Below are 24135 nucleotides of genomic sequence, written 5' to 3'. Positions count from 1 at the left end.
ATAGTAACAAGTTTCCACATTATGATCAGTGCTGTTTAAGACTAGCTGAAGGCCTTTGTGATCTTCACACATTCCAAGATCTTTAGGGCAAAAATATGTGCAAACCTTAAAAACAAAACAAAACAAAACAACAAAAAAACAACCAACCAACCAAACAAACAAAAAAAAAAAAAAAAAAACACAGTAAAAGGATGTGTAAGAGACCAAAAGAAGAAGAAAAAAAAAAAGTATAATGTCACTTTCTCCCTGCAACCTGGATTCAGATGTGGAAGCTGGGCAGCATGCTCAAAAGTCAAGTACAAAGGCAAATCAATGGGCAAGCATTGCCAGGCAGAATTTTCTGCAATGTGGTCTTAGCCAGAGACACAAGCTGTCCAGCTCCCAAACTATTTGATTAATGAGCATTCTGAAAATAATAGCTTTTGAGCAATGATTCTTTAAATTTGTTAGTGTCTCAAACTTTTGCAAAATATGCAGGCATTCGGTATTTAATTTTCAGACTGGCAGTAGCTTAATAGCTTTCAATTTATTCACAGACAAGTGTTCAATATTGTGCCTCTTAGCATTTATGCTTGTATACATCTATTGTTCATAGATTTTTGACAATCCATTTGAATGAGTAAGAAAGCATTCCTACACATGACTGAATTTGTTGGATTGTTTGTTAGGCAGTCCCAGAATCAGCACTATAGAGGTTTCTGGACAGCTGGAACTGTTTGGGACAGGGAGATAAATTTAAGTGAGCTCAACAATCTAGAGGAAGGGAAATGAAAAAAAGCTTACTAGTTTTTTTCAGAAGAATTGAGGTATCCAATTTCAACATTTACAAGTGAATTAAAACCATTGCGTTTCTGAGTCAAAGCAGCATTTTGCTTCAAAAATGGAATGAAATTTCAGGTAGAGTAAAAAGGATTTAAGAAATATAGAGGCCAAAATAGAATATTTTAATGTGACATAAAATGCCTTTGTGTAGAGCAAAAATTTTCTGGCAATTTGCTCTGTCACTTTTATGGGGTTTTATTATTTGCCAGATTCCAAGATAAGTTTTTTGGTTTGCATTTTAGGTTTCTATACGAAGATGACTATAATCACATCCCAACATAAGGGAAATAAGTAACTTGCTATGTTAAATCAAGGTGAATTTTCCACTAGACTGCGCCTACACATGTGGAAGTATGGTTATGACTCCTGCAGGAGTCTCCTGGATACTGTCACATTGGTGGACAACTGTCCTTCTGTATGCAGATGACTGTCAGTGTACACGTACAGGCAATAGAAGCACTGTACGGTGGTAAAAACAAATTTTGCCATAATCTGCCTTAGCAAAAATATTTTAGATCATGTATTTAGTTGATATATCCTCAGAAATGCTGTTGTTGTAGTGGACATCTTGGTGTACTTATGGACATCATGATGCTGCTTATTTTTCTTGTTAAAACCCTTGGAGAAGTCACCTGAGAAACTATCTGTGCCTGGTACAAAAATTTTGTGGTCATCTGTCTTTTAATAATCCCACAGTCATGAGGGTATCTGCTAAATAATTTATCTGGAGTCCTGTAGAGGAAAAAGATTAACACATAGCCAAGTGTGAGTAAGTGTCCTTAGCTGGAAGCTTTGACTGGTGTTTTATGCAGCAATGCAGGCTATGCCAGGCTGATCACACGTAATCACCTCTGCACTCGAGAATTTCTCTCTCCATTCCTTTTATGGATGGCTTTTTTAAGAGCAAGCAGGAGGGCTCAGCAGAGGGTCAGGTACATAGTCGAAACTTAATCCAGGGCCCGTGACACAGTCACAGTTCTGCAGGGACATTCCTTATCGTGAGGTTGACTTTCACCACAGACCACAGTCTGCATCATGAAGTTGCCTTTCACCACAGACCATAGTCTGCACTTCTTTGCAAAGTTCTCTGTACCCAATACCAATGTAAACCAGTCATTCAGTGTTTGTATGGTGTGATGTATTCCAGGATTTCCTGACTCTTAAATTGATCGATCATACAAATGACCTTAGCAGATTGCTGCTGAACAGCCAAGTGTCTTGTTACTTTTCCCCTGAGGATTTCTTAGTCTTCAGCATCTTAGATGTTCAAACTTCTGCCTTGTTTTCCCCATTAGTTTATCAGTTTTGAAAGTGCATAAGGACTGTGTCATTCAATATCAGAATGATGCCATTTAGTATACCCACTTTTGGTCATCTGGCATCAGTGGTGTTTGAGTTTCATCCTCAAAGGCCTTGAATGTTTAACTAAACTAAATATATATATATGTATATATATATAGTAGTTCATTACCTTTCACCATGTTTACCATGTTTAAAACAATAGCACTGATTGTTAGATCCAAAGCTCCTAAGAGTCAAGTGCAGCTTCTGACATGGTTGGGCTTTCCGTGGAGTCTTATCAGGTAGGAGCTGGAGTTCGATAATGCCTTCAGAACATCTCATGCGCTTGAAGTCTCTTCTGGTGTGGTCCCTCTTGAATTCTAGCCACCACAAGGGAAACAGTGCGTGAGCAGGGAAAGCCCAGCTGATTTAAATACCAGAGTGGGGAATAATGAGTTCTGAACATTTGGAGGAACCCTGTTTTAAAAATACCTGCCATTGGTTTCACTGAGTGATGATTTCCTGTTTGTGAACCATCACTGAGCTGCTCAAAGAACTTCTTTACTTCACATTATTCTTATATCTTGTTTATATTCTGATGTATTTTTCAGAGAGCATAGGAAACAACCAAGTCCTTCTTTTTTCACTGTCTCCTCTCCTGCCTTCAGGGTAAATTGTAACACTGGTCCTTGTGAACAAGGGTGTCAGTCTATGAGGTCCACTTGATTTAGGAGAATAGCAGCCATTGCTCAGACAGTATTACTTCTTGGATCATTTTACACACATTCTAGAGTTGGGCTTTCTTATTGGTCCAAACAGTTGCTTACATTTTTCTTAAATAATAGCCTGGATGCTATAGCTTTGAACCATGTAAGTTGTTTGTATAGTGTGATCCTAAACAAGAATAGTAACAAAAGCATTCAGCCTATGCTTTTATAGTGTGAATAAAATATTGTATTCATGGCTGTGGAAAAGAATTGTGGTGCTTCTTCTGCTATAATTTCAAATGCATTAGGAATAAAGAAATAAAATCACTGAAGAGGCACAACGTTGGAAGAATCAGCCTGCGATACGTATACATGCATCACAGTACTTCTTGCTCTTAAGATGCAGTTAATACAAAAAACAGAAAGCCTAAAGGAAAAAGAAAGGCTATTGAACAACAACAACAAAAAAAATCATCAGTGAGTGAAAACTCACACAACCATTCTTGACAGCTGCAATTACCTTTGGCCTGCAGCTGGTCATGAGGCTGGCAGATACCAGCTGGGCAAAATGTGCCAAGAGACATACAAGAGCAGCCAGACAGAAGTGCTCTGGAGCACCTCTGAAGCATATCTGACAGCCCTGCTCTTCTGTGCCTGCTCAACAAGGAACACGCGTAGTGACTTTCTGCATTATCTCCCATGGCCAAGAAGGGTAGCCTGAATAATCAATTTAAAATCCTTTGAAAGAAGCAACTGATGCTTGGTGTAGTCATCCTAAATTCCAGGCTGGAGCCAATCTGGCTGACAACTTTTTGGTGAGTTCTTATTTCAGTCCTTTCCCATTGTGGTAGAAGTCCCACTTTATTTAAGCTTTTAGTAAGTAATGGTAGACCTCACTGCTGGGAGCAAGAACAGCATATGATAGCAAAATCCTGTTTCTCTATGACAAACTCTCTGTGGCTCTAGTTAGCCAACCTACACCACTTCACCTTTAGAGAAGCGTCTCTGTAATCATATATTTGATATCTTTCTTACTTGGTAAACAAATCCACTTGTATGGTTGAATTTTGACTTTCACAGAGAACTCTAGCAGGATTATGGATGCAGTCCTGAAGTTATTCCTGAAGTTTAATTCTGTTGGTGCCTTTCCTGTTGTGTATGCTTTAAGAGCCACTTTTAGGATGAACATTTCAGTGATGATAAAGCTTCTGGTTAGTTCCAGCTAGAGACCACATTTGGCACATTTGACATCACACTCTGGGGAAAATTAGACTGATTTAAGTTAGCTGGCTTTAAGGAATCTTTTCAAACCATATAGGAAAGAGTGGTTACTATGGATGTGCTCTGTGTGTAGCATCTATTCATAGATCAATTTCTGCGCTATGTCCTAGAAATGGAAGTCATCTAAACTAGCAAATAAAACAGTGACATCCAATAAATAAATCTCTTTCTGCAAATAATCCATGTTCCATTGAACAGGGAGTAAACAGATTTCTTTCCATATGACTGGGACTGCTGGCAGTTGTTCTGAATGTCCTACAGAGATCTATAAAGTCTCAAAGGTACATAATTGGAGTTAGCTGTATGAATGCCCTCGTGACTCTGGAATGATATACCTGAGCTCAACTTAAAAATAGTCAAATTGCCTGCTCAAGTCTCAGCTATATCCATTTTTGCAAACCAAAAAATAGATGTACGTTGTGCATTGCAAGACAAAAGTTGGGCTTCATTCAAGACAATTGAAGAGAACAGGAAGCTTGAGAAGAATCAAGCCTTCTCAGTGGTCAAAGAACGGTGCAAAAAGGAATCTGGGAAGCAAAGCAGACAAGAACAAACTTTAGAACCAGAAAAGTGCATCTGAGGAAAGTTTCAATCCCAATAGGTTTGTGCTGTGGTTGCAGATCTCTAAGTGAAGACAGATATAGGAAGCCTGGAAACCGAGACTTACATTGTCTTGTATTATTTATGCATACAGAAGTCTTGTATTATTTTCCCAAACCTCCAAGGATACAATATATTGTTTTATTAGAAAATCAGCAACATTTTTGTATTCACAGTCATTTCTCTTAGACAATATCTCTGGGGTATTTTATTACAGACAAATTTGGAGCATGAGAAAATGGTATGTTTACTAAATTTAAGGAAAAAATCCTTTTCTTTTTTTTTCTTGTTAATTTCTCCCAAACCTACTCTAATTTCTTAACCAGCTTAGGCTTCTTACATTTCTTACATTAGTATTATTTCACTGTGGGTCTAAGTGACTTCCTTGAGTCTCTGGAGAATAAATTATTTTCACAGTAATCCCATGGCCTTCAAATGAGAAATTGCTCACATGTGTGAATGGAGGATTCAAAATAGGGCTGAGCTTGTGCTATCAATGCTGTAACACAACCTGCTTTAGCTGTTCTGCAATCTGAGATGTGGATCTAGAGAGCTTGCATTTAAATCTCTCCTCAGCAATCAGTCCCATGTGGCTGACATTGGTAGCCCAGTCCTGACACCACATCTATGTGATTTCTCAAACACCTAGGTGTTTTTTCGTTATGTTCCCCTCCTACTTACCCCCCCCCCCCCCCCCCCTTTTTTTTCCTTCATTGTTGTTATTGACAAGTTTGATTCCATTTGTGGTACTTTGTTTTTGCGGGGAGTTCCAACTGGGACTGTACATCACACTTAATGCTGAAAGCTTGAAAGATCTCTTTGGTTCAACACTGAAAGAATATAAACGGTGTTTAACCACAAGTCCTCTTGGAATAATTTTTCCAACTACAATCTTCTTCTCTTCTTTCCATTTATCTGCAGGTCTCTCATGATTTTGCAATCAATTTCAACGAAGACAACCCAGAATGTGCAGGTAACACACCAGAACAGACCAACTGTTGTATTTTCCGCTGTCTGCAAAATATGTTTGTATTTTTTATCGTATCCCTTGAGTATTGTTCAAAATGTTTGTTTTGTTTTGTTTTGAAAGAAAACAGCTTCTAAACCCGACAGATTCCAAGCCCGTGGGCTTAGCTTTAGAAACCATAGCAAGTGCCACACATTAATGTCCTGAAAAATAGGTCCCACGGAAAGAACACCATGTTGGACATTCAGCATTGCACGTCCCCAGATTACTAGGCATTGCTGAAAACTAGAGCCATGTTTTCTGGGTTCATTCCAGATCTTTGGCTACAGAAACGTAGTTTGCACAACCAAGGGCAGGACATGCAAAGACAAAGGCACGCTGTGCACCTCTGTAATCAAGGACTCCCTCTGTTTACAGCCAGTTGTTCGGCAAGACCTATAGCGCCAGTAGCCTGCTGCCAGTCATCCCAATGAGATCCAGCACAGGAGTCAGAGAAGCAGCTGAAGACTAGTGTGAGAGCTGTTTTAATGTATAAGAGTGTTCTAGCAACAGTCACTAATCCTCAGTAGTCAGGGGACAGATTCTTGTATCAGATTTTGGTTTATGTCATGTATTTTTGAGGTCTGCAGTGATGACGCTGTTTCTATAATCTCCTGCCAGGATTCATACATTTGTAAAAGGTGAGGATAATAGGAAAAAAAATCTCTAAATAAGTAAGTAATGTTAGATTAACACGTATCCGAGAGTCTTGGCCAGATGATCATTGCTGTCTAAAATATACAAGCTTTTATTCTTCTGCTCCCTTCCAAACACTGAAATGAGTGTTTCTAAATGCACTTCTCATTCAAAGTTTCTAGCTGCTCCTTCCAGCCCTTCTCAGGCTTATTAGTGGTTTTCTTTCTAGTATAGTCAGCAGAATGTGTTCAAGATGGGAATTAACATGCTGGGGAATAAAGTGAGGAAGAGAAGAAAGGACAAGCAATTCAATGAAAAGAGACATTAAAAGATTTCAGATTTCACACATTTTAAATGCAAGACCTCTGTGTTTGGTTCAGTGAGCATTCCTGCTTTGTAGATACACTTGGATTGTTGGACTGCTCCAGCCTCTGTAGGTCAGATGCTTGAAATGTAATTGAGCATAAGTCCTACAGCTGCTTAGTACGTCTGTACAGTTTTTACATTGCTTTTAATTTTTTTTAAGGAGTTAAAAGACGCAAAAATTACATGTATGGATCTAGATGTGTCTGTAAGCTTGTCAGCCAGCTTAAGCTGAGATTTTATTCACACTGATGGTGCGGAAATGAGGTGTGGAACAGACCTCATGACTTTGTCTTGTCCAAGGAAAGAAGTCATATTTTAAAATACATTAGCTTGCCTGCTTCTGAACACAGACACGGGCCTGATCTGTATAAAACTTCTGAGTTAATTAAAACAGCATTATGTGACAATATGTTTATACATGTAGTGTATCTTTGTTTCCTGGTCTAAATGTTGAACATTTCTGACCTTTTGCATACTTCAAAAAGGCCCTAGCTGTCCATGTAATGACAACATTTTTAATCCCCCTTTACTGCCTTTCTTGAATCCAAGGCTAATTCTTTTATCAGGCTGACCTTGTTATATAATTATTTGTATTGATTGAATGGTATTTGAAAAGGCTGTCACACTTATATAGTGCCAAGAGCAGGCCAGAGGTTGGACAGACAAACCCTCTGCAAGTAAAGAACTTCCTATTCATGCATCCTATGTATGCAAAAGAAAACACAGCAGTGGAAATGAGAGAGATTTAAAAAAAAAAATAAGAGGAAGGAGCTGCTCTGTGAACTTTGCCTAAGCTTATGTCCCTTAGTATTTATTATGCATTTAATCTTTATTTGTTCTTCACATAAGAGTCAGTTATTTGAGAAGTTAATCCATCCCCTAAAAGTTTTAGGGCTTTTAGGGCTAAGAATCTGTAGAAGCGGGTTGCAGCATGGAAGAAGACCAGGCAGGAAATTTTAGAGCATTCATACACACATCTAAAGGATACAAAGGCACTTCTGTGTCCTAAATTATACCATTTAAAATAATGTCCATCTGGATGAAAGCAAGAAAAGGAGACAGACCAGAAAACATGTTGTTTAATCATCTGCTGCAGCTTGCTTATCATCTGCCTGTAATGGATGCTTGATTAGTTCCTACAGCCAGTTGTTCTCTGATGTTTCTCCAATTTTTGTAGATGCTCTCAGCTGTATTAGGTAGCACAGGTTGCAGTAACCCCAGCACATCATGTGAAGAGAGGATGCTCTTTGGGGAAGGAGTGGAAGGGAGATAAAATACTTAGTGACCACACTATTTAGCTTGTAATATTTAGTATGCTTGCCAAAAAACACAGAGAAATTGCTGAAGCATATCTTGCTTCAAGCAAAGAAACAGAGGCTGGATCCAATGTAAAGAGTACATGTCTGATTTGTTTCTGAGGAATGAAATCCCTTTCTTTGTGGAAGTAATGAGCTTTCACTGACACACAGTAGTGTTAAGTATCACCCTATATTGAAAAGGGATTACATTAAAATGTCAACTCTTCAATGAACAAAGGGGTGATCATAATAAGGACTGAGTATTTTGTACTCCAGTTAATCCCTCATATCCTACTTGACTAAGAAAACGTATATTTTTAATTCTACATGAGGGAAACTTCTTCCAGAGTTTCAGTCTACCACTCCCATGAAAACCCACCAAGACTACTAAAAAGGATGATGCTCATGCAGTAGCAAATGGGGACATCCTGTGGTCAGCAGAAGCTTCCTTCTGGGTGGTCACATACGAGCTGGTAAGAGCCCTGCCTGGCTCTGCGAGTAACCCACCCTGTGCATTACAGTCTCTCCTGTAACTGCAGTTTAGGTGAGCGCTGCCAAGATAACTTTGAACTCAGTCCCCCTAACATTGGGTCCAGCACAACTGCACAGCATAGAGTTCAGCATAGGATAAATATTAAATCAGAGTAATGAGTGGGTTTTGTGGTCCCCAGTAAATCCATACAGTGTCTGTAGACAAGGCGAGCTCAGTACGCCCATACAAGCTGCAATAACTCTTTGGACTCTATTGTAGATACACCTGCATGTTCAGAAGAAATGCATAGGACTTGGTTGTAAACTGAGAATATTTGATATGAAGATCACTGGGATACATAAAATATGGATATTCTTACCTTTCCTCTCCTATCACTATTTACATTCTAAAAAATCCTAGTGTTTATAGTCTTATATTTAGTTTATTTCTACTATTTATAGTATAGTGTATTTGTAGTCATATTTAGTATTTACTTATTTACATATAGTCTTATATCTAGTATTCATAGTCTTTATTGTCTGAAGAAGAAAGTGATAAATGTGCATGCATTTTACATGCATTCTTCTACACACATATGTATACGTGCATACACTGTATTTCATTAGAGCTATAAAAGTGGATTCCAATTAAAAATGTAAGAGACAAATTGTGAGGAATGATGCACATTGCTTCTATCTAAAATAAGAGTCCAAGAAAAGTCAGCCACTAGGTAAGCCACTCACATACTCTGTTGGATTTGGATATATAAGGAAAGTAGATATTTCAAAAATATATTATACTGAGATTGCTCACAAAAAAGATGTTTCTAGAACATGTTGCTTCCTAAGATGCAAGCACTTCCTGACACAAAGCATGGTAAACCTGTATGGACTGCAGGGAATAAGCTTTATCTCATATTATTTTAATGCATAAGTAAAAAAAAACACAGTGTATCTTGTCAGCAGCTTAGGGAAGATTTATGAGGCCTTCATGCAAGACCAGTAAGTACATGTAATGAAGTCCTTAGCAGGTTTGAAATTGGCAGTTAACAAAGGGCCAGTTTTGCAATATGCAATTTAGCCACTGGAATTACCAAGGGAAATTTTGTGCCATTACTCTACATTTTAGCCAATCACAGCTGTAACCAGAGAGTGTTCTTTTGTCTGCAAGCATTGCAATGGAAGAATATGTTTGTAACTATCCATAAAAAAGACTATGTTCTCCACCATTTCATCGTAGGAGGTTCAGGTATATCGCTGTAAAGTAATTACAGCTCCCTGTAATTTGTTAGTAATGGATCTGCACTCATATCCTGTAAACGTGGTTGAGTAAAATCTCATGAGTGTGCCAGTCTCAGTGCAAACTGGCTCAAGATCTTGTTGAAGCCATTGCATTCTTTCAGCATCCTTTACAAAGCTCTTCAGTCTATAACTTTCTTTCCAACTTTAGACCTCTTAATCCTTAAGGTCTGGTAAGCTGGAAGTTCTGAATGCGGAGGCTAATGTACATCACTTCAAGAAATCCTTCTCCTCAATGATTGAAAACACCAATTTCCATTCTGTGATCTGTCAAGGGTGTCAGCAGAAGTCTGTTCTCACTGGTCTGGCTATATATCCTGAAATGAAAAAGCCATAAATAGCTAGTTCTCCATCAAAACTTCTTGACTAAGCTCATTTTTTCTGTAGACTGGAAAGCATCCTTCTGTTTCTTCTAAGATTTCACAGTTTTTGGTCATGGTCGAGTTCAACCTGTGAGCAATTATGCAAATTTACCCTGAAAAATTGTTTTCCTAGCACAAGGGAGCTAGGTATTTGAAAAGATGTTTGAATTTCTTGACAGCTCTAAGTTGTAAGTGCAAAGGGTAGATTTGTTGGTAACTACCATGATAAACAGAAATAAATATTTATCTGAAGAGGAGAGAGAAGTGTTGAAGGGTTTCTAATTTGTGTCTACCCTTTTAGCATGAATCAGCAAGTGATCACTTACACCTTGAACTGAGAAGAATGAAACCTATTGCATTGCAAGCTGATACCTGAAAAATAGACATTGAAAACTGCTGGGCAGTATGTTATAATGAATTATATGTTACAAACTAGCTTCAAGGCAGCTAGAAGCAGCTTCTTGGAAATTATCTGAGGTTGTTAGCCCTTGCTAATTGTGTGATATTTACAATTTACTCACTAGGAACCTGCCTTTTATTTATGCTTTAAATAAGCATGATATTGGTGATGTGCTCCACATTTATTTGCCTTTTGTATGTCTTTCCCTGCCAGGAATACAAGGTGTTGTGGAGGCTTATCAGAGCTGCCTTCCAAAGCTGCAGCTGTATGGGCCAACAAACATTGCTCCCATCATCCAGAAGGTGGCAAAATCAGCATCGGAGGAGACCAACACCAAGGAAGCCTCAGTAAGGGCATAATGCTATGTTTGCCTTTTTTCTTGCCTTGTCTCTTGTAGGCCAGCACAACAGGGCCTTTCAGTGTATGTGAGTCAAGCCTTAACAGTTTTTACTAACTGCCTTCACAGAAGTCAACGTGAGTTTGTGTTGGTAGGAGTAGTGTATCTAACCTTTACCTCTTCGATAGTCACGACTGTGAACTCTTCCCTCACTGTTCTGTTCCCTGCTTTTAGCACTCTTTGACTGTAACACACCCAGGTCTTCACAGAGGAAACACAAATGGCAGGACTAGAGTTACAAAAATTTAGGGGTCAAGCCCCAGCAGTGTTGATTATACCAGCAGAGGAGTTTGAATGTTTCCCTACGCAGACTACCCATTTTCAAGTATCTTGCAGAGACTGTGTAAAAACTTCGTTGTTGTTGTTCAGCTAGGGCTTTTTCTAACCATTCCTCTTAAAACAGTAGTGATACAGTTTTCAATTTACTCTTACTGACATGTAGTATTATGTGCCTTCAGGAAATCAGGAGACAAGCCTGTTAGTCTGCATCTGATACAAACACCATGCCAGATTTCTTGGGCTATAAGATTTAAACGTAGATGATGTTTTTAATGTACACCTTTGAAATGCATTAGGCTGACTTTTCTCCTGCCTTCCAGACAAATGTGAGAAAAGAAGAGTAAGAGAAAGGGAGAAAGTACATGAGTGAGTAGGTTTGAGACATTTACAATTGTAGAGCAGTGCTGTGGTAGTCAAGGATGTAAGAGACAACTCGTACACTGTAGCAAGAAGAATGATTATGCATAGGAACAGAACAGAGCTGCACATGGACGTGCATCTCATCAATTCTGGAGCTTTCCCTAAGATTTCTTCATGTTGCGAGCTTTTTTTTTTTTTTTTCTTTTTTCTTTTTTTTAATAAGTCCTGTTAAGGCAGAAGTTTTGAAGTTCCCAAACTATTCTGTTCATGAATTTGGGTTTGTGATTGTCACTTTATTACAATTTACAGTATATTGTTACTATTTAGGTTCTCGTTCCTACGTTGGGGAATTGCTATATTTGTATTTTCATACCTACTTAATCTTGAGGTGGCTCACTCTGTTCCCAGTGCTGTCTCTGAACTATTATGTCACATCGAATAAATTGTTTCATTTTCCTAAACCTAAGCTTCCCCACTTTCTGTTTGTTTGAAGATCAAATTAGTTTATATCACAATTCTTCAAGGTAAAGCTATCTTGCCTAATGTTTTGTTTTACTTACGGCAGAAGACAATGAACAGAACTCCGTGTGAGTTTATATAGCTGCATATAAATAAACTGTAATGATGCTTTGTGTGTTGGTTTTGCTCATGCAGAGTGACCAAATTCTATGAACTGTACATTTTTCTTATTAATGTACATTTGTTAAATGACTCCAGCTGCCTAGCTATTCATAAAGGACCCAAGTGAGAGTTACTTTTCCCCATTACTGAGTGAAGATGTAATAGCCCATTTGATTCCAGTCCGGTGAGCCTTGGAGTATTGGGAAAGAAATGACAGGTGCAGAAAATTGCTTGATCTCCTTTAGAGAATGAGAAAGCCTCTCTTAAGGGCTCCATATAAAGTGTTTGAAAATGGATATATTCCTTCCTGAATGTGACCTTCCTCTCCTCAGGGATCCCATTGCTCTACAGAATACAACCTGCCGTGGTGGGTGCTTCTCCCGCAGGCACCAGTGGGTCACCCTCCAGTTTGCAGATGGCTGCACCCATCCCACTTGCCTGTTAGCAAAGCTCCTCTGCAAAGCGCTGTCATAACCTCCCTGACAGCTCTGCTACAAGCCTGTAACGCTTCAATACCCCATTCCTCCCTGCCTCCCACTGGTTCCCAAGGGGAAAAAATGTAATCAGAAACTGTCAGCAGAAGTGATTGTGCAGCAGATGGAAAATAGGGCTAGTGAGGATCTCAGGTCTATTCCAGACTTGCGAGCCAAAGTCCACACTTCCCCTGCCCTAGCAGCCAGAATCCCCCTTTTCTGCACTGTGCATCCCTTGGCTCCCTCCAGCTCCTGGAACTGATGTGAAGTACAGCCAAACTGCAGCAGAGGAGAAATTAGTAGCTGAGGAGGTTTGCATGGCAAGTGCACTTAACACTTGAGTCACAGTAATCGCTCTTTTCTATTTAAAAAAGTCCGTGTTTGACAGTTATCAGAAGCACTTTTATATAAAAGGCAGGCAGCTTTGGAAGACTAACTAATGATCTGATTTTTACTTCTCACCCAACAACTTCAGCAATATTTCATCTTGCTGATCCTGACGGATGGCGTCATCACAGACATGGCTGACACCAGGGAGGCCATTGTCCACGCCTCTCACCTTCCCATGTCAGTCATCATCGTCGGGGTGGGGAACGCCGATTTTAGTGACATGCAGATGCTGGATGGCGATGATGGGATCCTGAGGTCTCCCAAGGGCGAGCCTGTGCTTCGAGACATTGTCCAGTTTGTGCCATTTAGGAACTTCAAACATGTAAGCTGACTTTTCCATCCATTCTGCAGAAGGGTGAACGTGTAGACATGTAGTTAATGGTCCCTGGGGCTGGGCCTAACTGGATGAAAATGGAGTGTTCAGTAAGTCAATGGCATTATTGTGTCAGAAGTGGGGAAGAAGAAATACAGAATGAAATGTGCTCCATCAGTGAGATGGTGAAGGTGGGGAGGGGGAAGAAGGTAAAGATGAGGGAAAATTGTGCTTCTTGTGGTGCCGGTCCTGACTTTCATTTCCTCCATGATTTTAGTTTGATTTCTGTGACTTGCTTTTCCTGATGTCTCTTTTCCATTCTCTTTTCATCTGTTCTGTTAGGGCTGTTGCATTCCATTTCCATATGTGTACGCTGTCCCTTCATTTCCACCAAGCCCTGAAGTGGCTGTGAATTTGTACTCGCAGTGTTCACCAGGAGGCTGTTTCCTTATTGAAATTCAGATCTCTAAGTCCTCAAAGACAGAACTATCCACCCAGAGCATCCTGGTTTCCTCCAAACCTTGCCCCAAACTCTGCAAAAGAACACAGTCAAAAAAGTGGTGTTACTAAAAGTTTCCCTGCGCCTTCAGCCAGCTGTTCCTGTGTGAGCCCATCATGTTATAGGAGACACTCTGGAGGAGGAATAGTGACAGACCCAGCACTAACTTACCAAATTTGAAATAATCCCTTGGCCGTGTACTTTTCTCCTCAGTCACCTGCCCTACATTGCAGCATCTGTCCCAGGGACTTTTTCAGCAGCCAGGTACAGACAGTGTTCACCCATAGAAGCTTTCCCCTACATGGCCTGGTTTTTCAGGGTCCTTTTCCTCTATATAGAGATGTGGAACTGCCATTGTGTTCCTTTACAATGCTGATCCCATCCTTTTCCCTCTGTTTTTTCCATCTTTCTCTGCCCTTCTTTCCCTCATTCCTTCCGTTATATTCAAGCGGTTTTTACTCTCTCGTGTGTAAGAAGGATATTCTCAGTATTGGATTTGAAAATTCCTTTATGTGTCTGGCTCATTTTCATCATGAGAGTGCCCTTCCCAAACTGCTCTCATTCCCTACTGATCGTTAGCTCTGGATTTGTTACACAGAAGTTTTCAGTTCTGGGTTGGTTTTGGTCTGCATATGGGTTTACAGTGCTTACATTTCTTTATTTTTTTCTGGACTCTTTGTTACCACATGACATTATTTTTTTCTTTTTGCCACTTCCAAAACTTCACTTTATTTTCCTCTTCTCAAGTGTTGTTCTTTTTTCTCTCTTCAAAATAAATTTTGCCATATTTGTCATAGATCTAGACACCCTTCTTATTTTCACAAACTCCACTGAGGTATAAGAGAAAGAGACTTGTTCCTCCTTGCCCTCACCTTTATGTAAAGAATGGATCCTCGCGTGATGTAAAACTCACCTTGTGCTATTAGATCAGTGATGCCACACCAAATGGCTGCGGAGCTGCCTCCCAATTGTAGATATGTACATTTCTGTGTTGACAGTGCTGCTCAGTCACCTAGTAAGTATCTGCTGGAACAAAGTATGAGCATGACCTGCTCATAGCTCACGATGCTCCTTCATCAGATAATCACAAGTGTGTAGTGCTGCACTGTAGTCTACAGCAAAAGTGTCAAAAGGCAAGTTATTTATGAACCAGTGCTAGACCTGCCTTCAATTAGTTGAAAAATATGTTTCTGCAAGGAACTGGCAAAGCCAGTTGCATTTGTTATTTTTAGTTTTGCTTTGCGACTTTATTACAAAGCTGAAATAATCCTTGATTGAATAGGTTTAACACTGACAGGCGCAGTTCTCTTGGGGTGCCAAATATATTGTGCCTATGGTGTTAACTTGCGAGTGATCCTACGTGTGGTTTTAATTGCAAGCATTGGTCAAATGAAGAGTATATCTTATTTTAAGTTGGTTTAGATTAACTACCCCAGTACTGAGAGAGGATAGCGATCTTAAAAAATTATTGCTCTTATTAAATAGAGATATTTTACTGCCCCTTTGTCTCAGTAATGGAGATAATAGACATTTAGAGATAGATAATGTATATGGTATATCACAAAAGACGATATATCTTATGCAACTTGATATTTAGTCTGTTTATTGTGATCTTCCAGCATTTCAATAAATGTCAGTGTAATGGATGAGTGCCCATAACAACAGCCACTTCTGGTTGAATTTCTTTGTTGTGGAAGTATCCCAAATAATATCTCTCTAAACAAAGTGACATTCACAGCTATCTTGCGTGCTTATCCTCAGCACAAACAAAAGGCTATGTCTTTTCTACCAACTAGTGAGATAATTTTTCACGGTAGAAATGAGTATGGTGTTTTGATTCAAATTTATTTTTTTTTTCTCACAGAAAAATGCAGATTTAACCCCAAATTTGGGAGATTTTTGTCAGATCGGTTCTGATCAGATACAGGAATTACCATAAAACAGAGTATTACAATTGACAGCTTTAAGTAAAAGATATATTTGGTTAAAAATCACATCCCTTTTGTAAATTTTGTACCTTGTGTTTAGTTTTGCTACTTTGGATGTTCAGCTATTGAGTAGAAAAAAAAAAAAAAAGTTGAAAGATCTCATTAGAAAGACTACAAGTCAAGTTGTATAGGGTTTATAGATTTTTCTGCTAAATCAAGTATTTATTTATGCCTAAATCCATATTGCCTCTACTATTGACGGAAGGAGGGATGTTACGTGTGAGCAATTTTATTTGTTTTTCTGGAATAGTAAACCAGAATTCATTTGGAGTCAACCCAAACAATATTTTTTTCATTACTTCAGTTCTCATCTCAGCCTGCAGCTCAAAAGCTCGTATCTATTGAAAGAGATCAGAAATAATATATCCAAAAGCTGCCCCTCTGAGAAAATCAAAATGAGGGGAAAGGATGTTCTAAAAAATAACCTGTAGAGAGAATACCTTTTATTTTGTAAGACTGACTTTAGGGAAGGTTCTGATCCTCCACAGCACTCATACAGGTATTTTACTCAGATAGTTACAAATAATCACATACTTTAAACTTCAGACCCGCTTCAGTGTTTTACTAGCTCAAGACCCAAGACAGAGAGAGTTTTATTATTTGGGTTTAATCTTATACACGATGTAGTGTGTCAGGAGTACTTCAGTAAAGCTTTAATAATTGTATTGATTCTTAGCAAATCTGTAGTTGCAGAGGCTTGAAAAATGAAGGTAACCATTACTGTTTAAAATAATTGTCCCATATCATATTAGGTGATATGTGCATTTCACTACAGGGGAGCATCATAAAAAAGAAAGGAAAAATATTTTCTCTGAACCCAAATGAGTTTCTTCCCTCTATAATTATCACCACCCCAGCAATGTGAGCATCCTTCACTTGAAACTGTAGAACAGTGATGCTCACAGTTACCGAAATGCAGATGAAGAAAACCACCTGTCTCAATTAATTCACAGTTTTATTTTAAGAGCTGATTTTTTTCCCTTAAAATTTATTTTTACTGTGCACAATTGTGATGCGGCAACAAGACTGTATTGCGCTCTGCATTGTGTTTAATTACAAAGCCTAACAACTGTGACTTAATAACACATATCACAAATGAGTGTGGAAAGCATAGTTCTTCACCACTGCAAGAGGCAATGTTTTGCACTATTCACCGTAATTAAAGATTAAGCATGGTGAAGCTATAGAACTGAATCAACAGCCATTTGTAATATATACCAATTATCATCATAGGGGATTATTTTCCTGCTGCTGGGTGATCTGATTGTTGTGTATTAGCCATCAGTTGAGAGCTATTCATCTTGAGGTGTTTATTGCTAGGATGCTCTTCAAGCATAGCATTTAAACAGGGGCAAAAACATTATAGCAAAACACTCACCAAGTGAAGTTCACTTGGGCAGCACTGCTGAACTGAGACTGGTTTTTAGCTCAGAAGGTATTGGTCCAATTCTTACCTACACAAATGCTGCTTTGCACCATCTGGTCTAGAAATAAGAGTGCTTTACCACAAAAACATACAGAAGGTACAAGTTACCCAAACTGTTAAACGGGAAATCACCTTTAACCCCATTTTGGGGATGCTACCTATTAAAAAGAGCCTCAGGCCCAAGAGACATCATGGGCATGGTGAAATATTTTAATGGCAACAGTTGTCCATCTACTGGTGGCCCCTGCCCAGCATTTTTAAACATAGAGAAAGGTTTCCTGATTGCTAGGGTTTGTGTGTGCAGTGATGGCCCAGGATTCTTCTTTCCCTACTCTGTTTTCACCCTTTTTTTTTTTAGGGTTGTATTTCTAGTAAAATGGCACAAAGGCAAGTTAAGGTATATAAGTTTTGCCACACCTGGGAGGGAGATTTAAAAAAAAAAACACAGGAATTCTCAGTGGTAACATAGAAATGAGTTATTTGCCTGACTCCAAGGAGCATTTTCTGCTGATTTCAGTGCAGAGAGGTTTAGGCAAGAACAGGGCAACTGTGAAAAAACATGCATTTCACTTTGAAGAATTAAAATAAATGGGTTCTGTTGCTGTGTAACACCTGGGAACAGTTGTTGTGCTGTTGCACAAAATATGGGTTCTGCTTTGCCAGTTTGTTTATGCAGAAATGTTCCGGACTTTTGCTTACTCAAATATTTTGGTATAAATGTCTCATTCTGGAAATACTGTTTCTTTTTTTTTTTTCATTGCTAATCATTTGTGACTCAAAATACCAAAATACAAAAGACAAAAATAATTGTATTTCTAATTTTGCTAGCATGATCTTTGTATTTGTAGTACTGTAACATTTAATAGCAGAACTTATAACACCCCATGGGCTTTCTGCACCTCTGGCTTAGCATGCCTGTGAAATATTTACCATGTACATCCTATGTAACCCTAATCGTAAGACTCTGAAGTCATAAGGATCCAACCCCATGAAAGAAAGCAGGGCAATAAGTCAGTCAATACAACTTTGCAACATGCTAGTTTTGAATCCCGGCTGAAAATATTACAGACAGAAAGAAGGAAAGTGTTCATTAGTGGAGGGAAAAAGGACTTGGTGTGCAGAAGAAATGGGATCCAGCCACAGGGCAAGGAGTTCCCGTGCATCAGTTGAGCTGCACTGTGTGAGCCGTGTGTTGTACCTGGAGATAAACACAGCAGTTTCAGCATGTGCATTTTTCCTGTGTTTTTATGGTGGGCTCAGAGGGAATGTAGTCAGGCAGGCTGGGTCTGGGGACCTCGATCATCTCTAACCCAAATTTCTAGAAACAAGCAAATCCAAAACACAGGGCAGAGGGGTGCTTTGGGGCTCCATGGAGGAACAGGGCTCCAGTTCTATCACTGCTGGGTACAGGGTCTGAAGAAAATCCCTGCAGCACGTGTAGGTTAATGGTTGCCCATAAAACATCCACAGGCCCCACTGAAGCATTGTCAGGGTGTGTGTGAGGCAGCAACTCACTGTCAACAGAGGGCACAGGGTCTCATGTGGCCAAGGGGTACCCCTCCTTCCCAGCTGGGGCAAAAGCCCCTGGCCATCTCTGCATCTCAGGGCCATCAGTTCGTAAAGGAGCTGCCTCTGGGTGACACACAGCATTTATATGTTGGTGAAAGAGCTTTAAAACCTTCTCAAAGCCTAGGCACGAAACATTTTCTTGACAGTTATTTAATTCCAATGCAAACTAAATATTTTTATGTAAATGGAGAGCAGAGACGTGACGAAGGCCTCCCTTCTACCCATGTTCATTGTAAAGTTGTACAGGGTCCCTTACTGGGTACAGATGAAGGAAGTCTTTGCAGACTATCACATCATGATGTGGTGCTCTCTCAGAGTGCAGAGAAGTTTGGGACAAGAGTTGCCCTAGCCCTGAATTTAGAAGAGTCCAAATTGTATCTGAAATACATGCAGAGCACTTTTGGCTTTAATGTACTTTGGGCAGCTACAGGTACATGCCCCAAGCAGCCTACAAAATGAGTTTCCAGCGATAGTGCCACTCACTTTGAGTCTTTTTTACCTTCCATTTCTGTACCATACTTCTTGCCTTGATCTCATGGCACCAATGCCTCTGAAAGCCCTGGCATTTCTGGCACAGACACAGGTTAACACTTGTGTTTTCTACCATTTCCTGCAGGCATCCCCAGCTGCTCTAGCAAAAAGCGTTTTGGCTGAAGTTCCAAACCAAGTCGTGGACTATTACAATGGCAAGGGGATAAAACCAAAATGTGTGTCAGAGTACGAGTCTTCCAGGACACTAGCTCCATGAACCTGCCTGCACTCTTTTACAAAATTAAAAAAAAAAAAAAAGAGAAATGCTACTGTCTACAACTACTGTACTTAAAAATGAAACAAAAAATAGCACGTTTTGGTGATTTTTAACTACAATAACCATTTTTTTTGCATGTGTAGCCCGAAGGCTTAAATCTGTTAAGCGGTTGTATTGTTGAAAACTTTTTATGAGGAAAAAGACATCCAGAAAAAAAAAGTGAACTCTTTACATTACAGCATGTCGCCTTGAAATAAAAAGTTATCTGTATCTGTTTTTTATACAGGTTTGTTGAAATTTTGCTAAATTTCTTATCTTTACACTGTAAAGCATTTTGAAATATTTATTGAGAGTCGATAGCCAAAATGTCTTTGGTTTACTCTGCTATGAACTGAAAGATTTTTCGAAATGGCAGATGCATGAACTGTATTTTGCATGTTTAAAATAAAAACAACACAGTTTTGCAGTTGTTGTCTTTATTTCTCTCTCTGCCACAAAGCTGCCTGCTTTCGACTTCCGTCTCCCAAGAAAGGAGTAATAAATTATTTCAAGAGATAGCTGGCTCTAAGCATGGGCATTTCTGACATTAGCGGTTTGCAACATGGGTGTCCAAACATGCCCACTCACTATGTGGCCTGAGCAGCAATTTGTCAAAAGCCTAACACATCCACCTGTTACGAAGCGTTCAGATCTGGCTTGGAGGGCATGATCCACCAGGACTGCATGTCATAAAATGTATCTACTTAATCCAAAGGATCTGGCTGGCTTTCTAATGGGTTGTATTTTGGCTACCCACGTTTAGAGTCTATTATGCTTGGAAATTCTTTTTTTTTTTGTTTCATTTGTGTGTTGTGGTTTTTTAATCTCACACCCAATATCCAACTCTGCGTGACACATTTTCCAGCAGAAATTTTACGTGGCCTGATTTTGTGACAACTAATAATTTGAAACTTCTCACACACACATCATTCGTCTGTGGTAGAAAAACTGATTTTGTACCAAAAGAATAGTCAAGACACTTTTTTAAAGAGGACAAACAAGAACATGATAGCAGTGGGTTGTTTTTTCCATTGAAATATGCATATATATAAATAAACAAATTTGATCAGCATTATTCTTAGTGATTGAATTCAGGCTTCCTCGTTTGCTAAAAGACAATAGTGAAAGATATAGCTTGTTAGAAGTTAAAGAAAACATTTGACCAAAAATAATTTGTGTGGGATTGTCCAAAGTGCATGGTTTTGGATGAGTTGTGTTCCCACTGAAGCAAATATATTCTTGTTGCAAATTCCAGAAGAAGGCATTTCGGGCCAGCGTTGAATATTTTGGAAAATCTCACCCGTGGGCAGGCTTTTTTGGTTTTAGATATATGTATTTTTCAATGACTTTGCAGATAGTGTAGAACTCTAATTCCCTTGTTCTCATTTAGAAGCAACTTCCACGGGATCAGCTTTGATGGATGATTTTGTACCATAAAGTGAAGGCAGCCAAGATGCATGGGGCTGTCTTCACTGCACATTCAGTTCCTCTCCATCCATATCCTGCAGTGCAGTCTTTCACACTTGCTAGTAAAGATTTCTTCAGGTGATCGGATATTGAACAGCAGCCAAGTATTACTTGGTCATAGGTATAAATTGTGTGAAGATGTCCCAACTGATAGATCTCAAATCCACATTTTCATTTAATGGCTGACTGTTCATTTGAGCAGGAGGATGCACATTTCCCAGATTTCCCCTCTGTGGATGTATTTCAGCTTTCAGCTGGAAGATGCTTTGATTTCCCCTTATATCTCATATACCACTTTGCCAATGTATCTTAATTCTTATCTAAGACATCTCTAGTTTCTTGTTCCCATTTCCCCCCTTTTTTCTTTCCTCTCCTATTCTCCGGAGGAGCATTTTTTCTACTCTTAAAGCACATGACTGAAAAAATCAATGGCTCCATGTTCTTTGCTCTTCATATCTTTTTTTGCAATCCTGGGCAAGTTGTTTAACTTTTCTGTACATCAGATTCCTCATCTGTACGATGAAGATCACTGCCATGTATTCATGAATATCTCTTAATGGTACTGGGGGAGTTTTGTATTTGAAACATGATTTAAGTTCCTCAAAGGCATGATGGTGCTCTTCCAACATAAAGGATGTTGCTTTACCCTGGCATGCATTTAGGCTTCTAAAGAGCAGCTGAGGAGGGGCTAGCCTTTACTGTTTGCCAGACTGAAGGAAAATAATAGAAAATTTTCAGCAAGACAACTAGGAAACTGAGAAATTGTTCTTCTGGTACATACAATCCTCAGCTAAATTATTTGTGAAGTGTTCGTGGTTGCATGGAATTGGGCAGTTGCAGCTTGTCCTCAGCAGAGGTGTTGCAAGGAGCTTTTATAATGCAGCACCACACAAAATGCAGTGATTAAGGGGTGGTTTCAATGGTTATTGCGTGCTGAGCTAGATAACCCATCAGTCATTTTCACGTACGTAGATGGTCTATATAAGTGTCCCAAGAGAATCACAGTTGCTGCAGATCTTTCTGTTTGAAATCCGTGTTATAAATGCAGTCTGCTTAAAACCAAATCATCATCAGTGGTGATATAGATCAGCAATCCTGCACCAGCCCTCAAAGTAATTGAAAGGACACTTCTATGATATTGAAAACTCAATTGGAAATCTTCTTCAATCTATATAGACTCCAGCATGCCAAACAAACACATAATAGTGCGGTGAGATGATGTAGGAAAATGAACAGAAGATAAAACTAGTCATATGGTAAAGGATTTCTAATGAGGCTCTGAATGTTATTTTCATTGCTCCAGGTTACTCAGTGCAATAAGATAGTATGGGCTTTGTGCATAGTAATATCTTTAAATATATGAATATATCACTGAAATGGCTTTTTTCCTGTTTTTTTCTAGTTAGGGCTTAGAAAGGCCATTCTCCCTTTAGGCTTAACTGTGGTCATTTCTCTTGTAGATATTTTATGCAAATTTAAACTTCTACTGACTTTTGATGGATCATTTCAAATTCTGAAAACTCCTTTATAATAAATTATACATTGTCCTTTTGAGGTAATTGATGATATAAAGTATCTTCTCTGCCTACTGCATTCCTGCCTTCCTTTTTATTGTTACTCAAATCCAATCCAATATCCCAAAGTCTCAGAATACTCAAAAGATATTCATCATCCCTATTAGCGCAAAATATATTAACATCCATAATTCTTGAGCTAGATACTGAGCTGAGTTACATTTTTAGTTATGTAGGGTAAACTAAGTCTATTAATAAAAAGAAAAAAAGTGTTAATACACCGCTAATTGCTTATTATGGTAAGGTAAAACCTATCCATGTAAAATTCTTACTGTGATCAGCAATATCGTATTCGATAGCATTTGATGAAAGAGTCTACAGGTATGAGAAGAAAATTAAATATTAATAATTGTACACCTTTAAAACACGTCTTTTACTTTAGTCTGCACATATCAAAGTTACACAACTGATGACAGCCAAAAGGTCTACAGTTTCACCTGTCTGAAAGCCAGCCAAAAGTGGGCTAAGCCAAGGCTTGCTCCAGGTTGCAGAGGTGACACTGCAACAAATGCACAGGTGGAAGGCCCTGGCTCTGAGCAGATGTGCCCAACAGAGCCCTACAAGTCCGCAGCACCCAACTGCATCCCATAGGTTTACCTACCCATGGGGTGTTGTGATGGAAGGTCATCTGGCTTATCGAGCCTCAATATTGTACTGCAGTAAAATGGTTGCTGATGAGTTAGAACAGAGCTGCCTCCTTCAGCACAGCTCTCCGGCTGCACAAACAGAACATGGCTTACCCCCAGGAAGCACCCGACTGCTTATTCAGTGAACTTTCTCACCTGGGATTGTGGGTCTTGCAGTCACACCTAGTGTGCAAATATAAACATATCTCCATCCTTTCCAGAGTGAAAGAGGCACTATACACACTCCCTTTACGGCTAAGTGGCATGGACATCATGTAACATCAGTACATTTACATTAACATTTCTTGGAATAGAAGGGATAAGCTGGAGGACTCCTGAGATAAGGTTACACTTATTAGGTTGTTTTTTCCCCCTTAACTTACAGGAAGTGCCATTTGCTACAGGGAAAATACAGTTTATCACACCATCCAACCTCCTTGGCTTGTAGATCTTGTACCTGCAGCCCTGGGCTGAGAAGGGGGAGTCGCATGTCAGTGGAGGATATTCCTGGAGTCAGAGAGCTCTGCAGGTGGTACTGGTCAGGCCAGCAGCCCATTTGGTTGTAACATCCACTGCAAACCTTTAGCTGGCTGCACTCAGCCCCACTTTCTGTTTTCCCCATTTCATTGCACAGCTAGGGAGCTCCCCAGCACAGACCAGGTGAAACCTAGGTGCCTTCTCTCTTGTGGAGGTTGCCAGTTCAAAAGTGGTGCTTCAATTTCCTTGGTCCTGCAGTTCTGAGGACTGCTCGAGGCAGCAGACTAGCAGGGAAGGTTATTTTGTAATGGGCACTCTTTCTTTCTCTTCCTTCTTCAAAAACGTGTTAGTAATTCCTGC

General features: G+C 39.4%; 1 protein-coding gene across 1 annotated transcript in view; it reads left to right on the top strand.

The window, feature by feature from the left end:
- Positions 1-20058, top strand: part of CPNE4 (copine 4) — a 225409-nt gene extending 205351 nt beyond the window's left edge. Inside the window, exons 13-16 of the mRNA XM_032181441.1 lie at positions 5613-5664; positions 10743-10876; positions 13135-13371; positions 19461-20058. Coding sequence (XP_032037332.1) covers positions 5613-5664; positions 10743-10876; positions 13135-13371; positions 19461-19592 — 555 coding nt within the window. The 3' untranslated portion in view covers positions 19593-20058. The remainder of the gene's footprint in view (positions 1-5612; positions 5665-10742; positions 10877-13134; positions 13372-19460) is intronic.
- Positions 20059-24135: the final 4077 nt, after the last annotated feature.

Source organism: Aythya fuligula, chromosome 2 (assembly GCF_009819795.1).
Source record: "Aythya fuligula isolate bAytFul2 chromosome 2, bAytFul2.pri, whole genome shotgun sequence".
NCBI lineage: Eukaryota > Metazoa > Chordata > Aves > Anseriformes > Anatidae > Aythya > Aythya fuligula.
Note: the sequence above shows the minus strand (reverse complement) of the source record. Positions and strands in the feature narration are given on the sequence as shown.